The sequence below is a fragment of the Myotis davidii genome, unplaced genomic scaffold, assembly GCF_000327345.1.
Source record: "Myotis davidii unplaced genomic scaffold, ASM32734v1 scaffold134, whole genome shotgun sequence".
Taxonomy (NCBI): Eukaryota; Metazoa; Chordata; class Mammalia; order Chiroptera; family Vespertilionidae; genus Myotis; species Myotis davidii.
The window spans coordinates 5,911,331-5,918,195 of NW_006288853.1; the positions used below are offsets into that span (position 1 = coordinate 5,911,331).

Sequence of the window (6,865 nt, forward strand, 5' to 3'; positions counted from 1 at the left end):
AGCAGGTTTCTCGCCTTTGTTTACCTTCTGTATTTGAAACAATGCTAGGATCCTGCTGGCTGAAGCCTGGCAACTAAAGCAGGTTTCTGAGGTTTTGTTTAGCTTCTATATTTGTAACATAGTTGCTTAGAGTTGCAGCTCACAGGCCGGCAGCGGCAGGCGGGGAACGTTGGAGTCCTCCATCACTGAAGCAAGCAAGCCTAATGTTTGCTTCCAGCTGCCTGGCTGCTGGCCGCCATCTTGGCTGGCAGTTAATTTGCATATCACCCTGATTAGCCAATGGGAAGGGCAAGGATAAGATGATTTAGAGTGGCAAAAGAAAGCCCTGGATGGTGTGGCTCAGTTGGTTGGGGCATCATTCTGTACACCAAAAGGTGGCAGGTTTGATTCCAGGTCAGGGCACATGCCCAGGTTGTGGGTTCAATCCCTAGTCAGGGCCCATGCGGGAGGCAACCAACTAATGTTTCTCTCTCTCTTTTCCCCTTCCTCTCTCTATAAGTAAAAAATTAGAGTGGCAAAAGAAGAATAAAAGTTCACTTAGTAACGGACTTCAAATGTAGAAATACTGATAGAAATCTGTTCTCCATCTTCATTTATAAGAGATCAACTGAAAGATTAAATTTTCTCATCTTTCAAAAGGAGTTAGACTACATGATTGTTAAGTTCATCATGAGCTCTAAAATTCTGTGATGTCCTGGTTTTTTGGTCTCCCTCCCCCTTTTTTTTGATGTCCTGGTTTTTGATAGATACATTACTTGAGAAAAACTATTCTCAACTATTTCTTTCCTTGTTTAAACATTTATAGCAATTAGGTGTAAATATTTCCTTATTGTGGAAACATCAGAGAATCAAATTAGAATTTATAAAATGTCCATATTCCTTTTACTTTATCCTTCCTGCTCCCCATTCCACTGATATTATCCTATATAATAAAGCCTAATATGCTAAGTGTCCAACCATTCAACCAGTCGCTATGACATGCACTGACCACCTGAGGGCAGATGCTCCAACTGGTAGGTTAGCTTGCTGCTGGGGTCCGGCCAATTGGGACTGGGCGAGACAGGCCGGACACACCCTGGAGCCCTCCTGTGGTCCCTCCCCAGCCCTAATCGTGCACTGGTGGGGTCCCTCGGCCTGGCCTGTGCCCTCTTGCAATCCAGGACCCTCGGGGGATGTAGGAGAGGCCGTTTTGGCCCGATCCCTGCAGGTCAGGCCGAGGGACCCTACCAGTGCACAAACCTGTGCACCGGGCCTCTAGTATTGGAATAGTTGAGTTGCAGTCTAGCTTGGAGATAGGAGAATGAACAAGATGAATTCTTAAATTACTTTAGCCTGATGATGCTATGATTGAACTATTTCTCATATACCAAAGATAGAAGGTTATAGTGTAATCCATCCCTTGCACCTAAGCCCTTTACTGGCCCCCTTCTCAAATGCTAAAGTGGGTAATTCTATCTCTATATTAATTTAATGCTGACCTATTAAGTAACTGACAAAGACTGAAGGCAATCTAAAAAAAACAAAACAAAAAACCAGTTTGACATGCACAGTTTAAGTATTAACTCTAAATTTTAGAACCAAAATTTGTTGGCAAAAGTACCATATCTAAAACAGAAAGAAACATTTTGTAACATGAAAGAGGTGAAAAAAAATAGAGAAGGTTATAGAACAAAATGTTTTTCAATCATGTCTGTACTCTCATACTCTTCCACATATGGAAACTAAGGCATTGCCTTGTGGAAAAACTAACGCAAAACTGTAAAAGGAGAATGTGATAAAGTAAGCTTAAGAATTCTATAGAACAAGGACAAAATATAGAAACAAAACTTCTTAAATAGCATTTAGATTCTCTTTAAAAGCCTATTAAGTATATACCAATAGATATTCTTCTAAATTATTAGAGAAGCACCACTAAAACTGCATACATACATATTTTTATATGGAATATTAAGTTAGAACCCAAATTTTTCTTTATTTTTCTCAGAGTACAGAATTGCTATAAAATGACTAACATTGCCCAAAACAAGGCCTATTAAATTCTCCCATGAATTGCTGTGACATTCCCAAAAATTGTTAAAACATACAGCAGTGTCTTTTACAAAGCAAAGCTATCTCTCTACCGCTTCATAAAAGATTTAAGCTAAAGAAAAAAAGATAGAAAACCCAACAGCTGAAGACAACATTGGGCTATTTATAAGTCTTCTCCCAATCCCCCAGACACACTCCCATGGAGGCTGTAAACAGCTAACTAAAATATCTTTGAGGCCTTCACATCCACACCCACTGACACAAGTAGAGTTGTACCCACAGTGAAACTAGACTTCAGCTTCTTTAGCAAGTATATGCCTGCAACAGTAAACTGGAGTAAATGTAACAGTAATAAAACAATTTTTAAAAATTAAAATTATACCTTTTTCTCCAACAAATGGTAAAGACCACGTGAAGACATCCATAAAATTGGGCAACCAGTAAGGATGTGGAGAACAGTTAAACTGTCGAATATTCATCACATTATTTTCATACTTTAATACAGCAGCTGCAAGATAAGTATAAATGTCAATGTAACAATTTGTGTTTAGCTCCAAAAGTCTAAAACACATAAAAGCAGAAAAATATCTTTTTAATAGGGTGAGGAATCAAGGGATGAGTAGAATGAGGGCTAGTAGAGGGAGGTAGGCACTAATTTTTAATAACACATTTTCTGTTTTTTAACACTTTTATTTAGGGCATAGTCAAATTTTGTTATTATTAATAAATATTCTATTCTTTTTTAAATGTTTGTTTTACTTTATAATCCAATGATAAATATACACTTTTATTAAATCCAAAATTGTGAAAACTCAATTTGCAGAGGAAACACAGAATGGCAATGAACAATTTTCTAGGTTTAAAAGTTCATTTAAGTTATAGGAATTTAAGAGGGTCTTTTTATTTGTAGGCAACCTAAAAAGGATAGCTGAATGGTAATAAAGAAAAACAAAACAGAAAACAAAAAAATGTAATGTGAAACATTCTATTTATAAATGTAAATATATTTATTTAATATGGAAAATCAAGTGAAACTTCTACAAAGAAATATTTTACTTCATTTAGAAAAACCCACCCTTACAGTACCAGAAGAGGGAATATTATAGCCAAATAACTCAAAGATAACATATTCATCTCAATTTTAGGTATCTTTCTGTTTCAATATATTAATATAAATAATATCTTAAACTAATTGATGTATGTTAGATGGGCTAGGTTCTAATCTAAGCTACAGTACATACTAGCTTCACCATGCTTGGTAAATTATTTAATTAATCTATTTCTCATTTATATAAAGGACTAGTATGTCCAACCTGCCTACCTCAGAGGTTTGTTTTAAGATCAGAGAATAATGTATTTTGCATGAAAATACATAAAAGTATAAAATACTTTGCAGGTATTATAATTATGTGGAGACTTTTTTTTCATTTGAATAAAAAGCACTGAAATGCAGATGTTAAATTCCAAGATTTGAGATTCTGGCTAATATAGAATCACAACTAACATGTCTGTTTCTTTTATGAAATTCCCATGAAATAAAAGTATTTTAAATTTAGCCTCAGAAATTAAAAGCTGATACCAACCTTTCAGCTTTAAAAAAAAGGAGAATCTAGAAAATTGTCTTACATGGAGAATGAAACATTACAAACATACGCATACCACATAAGCACTCAAATCATTAACACTATGTACAGACTCAGAACTACCAAGAGACATTTGATTTTGACAAGACAGATTCAATGGTTTGCGTTTCTTTTCTGAGTACTAAGAAAAGTGATCCCTTAACCTCCTGAGTCAAACTGGCAAAGGATAACTGTAAGGTACTAGTCAAACGAGCACTGAACACTAGCTTCGTTAATACTGACAAGGGGAAGTCAGAGTTAAGAAATGAGGGCACTAGTAGAAAGTTAAATTTAACATTTGATTCTGTTCTTAAAAATGTAATAAAAACTTAAGGTTGGTTTCTCCTAAAAAATGAAGACATACCTCATAAGGTGTCTTTACAAAAGTCTAAAAATTTACAAACCAAAATACAATTTTGAATATTTTATTTAGCACTGGCATAATTGTTAGAGGCTGCATTGATACCAGCTTCTAAAGATGAGCAACTCAATTAGCATCAATAGTTTGGTTGATTTGGTAATTAACATAGTACTAAGTTCCTGCAGAACATTCTGTATCAAAGTTATTATATAGCATTCTCAGTTTGACCACCTCTGGCAAATGTTTTAATCTTTTAACCATCACCTCCAATCATCCAAAGAACTTCTCACTCTGCTCCTCTTCTGAACTCAAACCAGGACCCATATTTAACAATGACCTCATTATCTCTCTAAATGTACTTTTATAGTCTGTTCTTTCTTCCTGGCACATCCACTCCAGTCTGATCCTTGAAACTATGGCATAGTACACTGAATTCCAAACACATCAAGAGAGAATAGGAGCTGACTTAATATCCTCTTCTGAAAATGTGAACTACATAAACATACTCAAGCTCATCTTCAATGACCTTGGCACACACTTAACTAGATTAAAATCTTTTGATATCATCTGTCAAATAGCTATGTTCAAAGTTAAGTGAAACCCAATTACTATTATGCACAGCTCAAATTTGAAGGGAAGGAGGGGGAATGGAAACCAATGGAATAGAAGGTAAAAAAAAAATTAAGAAAAAGGAAGACAAAACAGTAAAAAGAAAAGAAAGGGAAGAATGTATCACTGAAAGGAGGTCAGAGCAAATGAATCAAAGAAAGCTCAATTACAAATCTTCATGAGGCAGTGATAAGACTGTGGAGGTAAAAGCAGGAAATAAGAAAGGGAAAACATGAAACAAGAAACATGATAAACTAAACAACTATACAATATAAATACACGAAATGGTCAAAGCAGCAGCAGTAGCTTTATGCAAACAAGAAAACATTCTCTTGATTATAAGGGGAAAGATTTAAGAAAGGGAAGCTTGAGAAAAATCATATTTGGTTTTGCTTGACACACTTAACTCAGCATTCTTTTACAGACAGCTTTTGTAAGTAACAAGCTGTGGAATGGTTACATATGACTTAAGTTTTACATTTTGGATTTTTATTTCTTGATCTCACCCCTCCCTTATATCTTACACCTTTTTATAAGGAGATTTGGGTAGTTATAGATTCAAACAATGCCCGTTTTCTATTATATTTTTTTAAAAAATAAGTCAATTAAAATGCTAAGTTGTTTAACAATTTTTTTTTTATCAACAACATCTTACCTTTATTATTGTAGACATCTAAGTAATTAGGTGCCGAAAAAATTGTTATTAATGAAGGGAACCCTGTAGTTTGACTTTTTCTGTACATTCTATAGCTGCAAAACAAATAGCTTAATATGCATCGTAAAGCATCAATCATTGTTACTAAGTTTGATTTGTACATAAGGTGTTAATTTGGGTCAGGGAAACAGAATTCTTACCCTGCATCTTGAGCTTCATGAGCTCTAATAATCGATAACAAATTATTGTTTTGCAAAAATTCACATACTGCTGGATAGCTGTGGGGGGAAAAGAGTAAATTAAGTAAAATAATAGTTTTCTATGTGAAGCATATTCTATTTTAACAACTAAAATTTGATTAAGCGTGGATATTTTTCCTTACTTATAAAAATAAGAACATCCTCGAACTGTATTGTGACTAAAATGTTCCTGTGATTTTTCATTTCCAAAATCTTCAGAAGGATCAGACCATAACAAGTCACACATTGGTCCAAATGCAGGTGGCTCTTTGAATCTATCTAACTGTGGAAGAAAGAAAAGAAAGCAACAAACAGAAATAACTTGTCAAAAAGTGAGAATAGAATAGACATAGGAAAGTGATACCAACTTTGAATACTGTCCATACCACATTGTTTTGAATCGTTAGAAGGTATTTCCTTAAAATATCAGTATACTATTTTTTATCATACCTAATATTAGCAGTGAAGAGAAGTTTGAAGCATCTACTTTCTATCCAACAAAGTACTAAAGATAGGAGTCAACCTTGGAATTATATTATGTACTTACTCTCCTAATATCATCCAGTGTGTGGATTTCTGGTGAGAGTCCACCATGAACACAAAGAAATTGTTGGTTTAGAAGTGCAGCAAGAGGCAGGCTATCAAAAGCTTCCATACAAGCTTCATAGACTCTTTCTGAATATTTAATTTTACCTAGAAAAAGAAAAAATTAAATTAAAAATTATATTACTAGTCGATCATTTTGAAAACATATGTACTTGACTATTAACACAAAGGCAAGGAAACTAAAGACAGAAAATAGCCAAGTGGGGGCCAGAGGTTGAGAACACGTGAAGGGGTGACTATAAAAGGCAGCAAGAGGAATTTATAAAATGATATCATGACTGTGATGATGAGCAAAATCTCAGAATTAAACACAATAAAGAGTGAAGCAAGCATCTTGCTCTATAAAAATCAACAAAGATAATCAATGTTATCGGTCTTATACAAAATATTTGCTCTTCTAAATTTATTTTGGGTATGCAGAAGTCATAAAATATTACTAAAAATAAGTTAAATCTCTAAAAATAGCTCAACCCTTCACCTTTTAGGCCAAGTAAAGCAAAAGTAGAACTATACTTAAAGCTAAAACAGTTTTAATATTTTATTTTATTCTAAGTGTCAGTGACTACTTTGTTGTTTTAAGCAAGACTACTATATTGTCATTACAAAACTCAAGGTCAATCCAATTAAAAAATAAATAAAAGAAATATCTTTTTCACATGTTGAAGAAACAGAGGGGTTCAAGTCCATAACCAATGCTTAAAATGGGCAGTGAAGCTGAAAGTCAATATAACACAAGACAAAACTA

General features: G+C 34.1%; 1 protein-coding gene across 7 annotated transcripts in view; it reads right to left on the bottom strand.

Moving 5' to 3' along the window:
* PPP3CB (protein phosphatase 3, catalytic subunit, beta isozyme) overlaps positions 1–6,865 on the bottom strand; it is a 35,736-nt gene that overhangs the window by 23,601 nt on the left and 5,270 nt on the right. For all 7 annotated transcript variants that reach the window (XM_015562154.1, XM_015562152.1, XM_015562153.1 and 4 more), the window contains exons 4-8: positions 6,062–6,207; positions 5,658–5,797; positions 5,476–5,553; positions 5,276–5,370; positions 2,411–2,536 (exon numbers count right to left, since the gene is read on the bottom strand). In XM_015562154.1, coding sequence (XP_015417640.1) covers positions 2,411–2,536; positions 5,276–5,370; positions 5,476–5,553; positions 5,658–5,797; positions 6,062–6,207 — 585 coding nt within the window. The remainder of the gene's footprint in view (positions 1–2,410; positions 2,537–5,275; positions 5,371–5,475; positions 5,554–5,657; positions 5,798–6,061; positions 6,208–6,865) is intronic.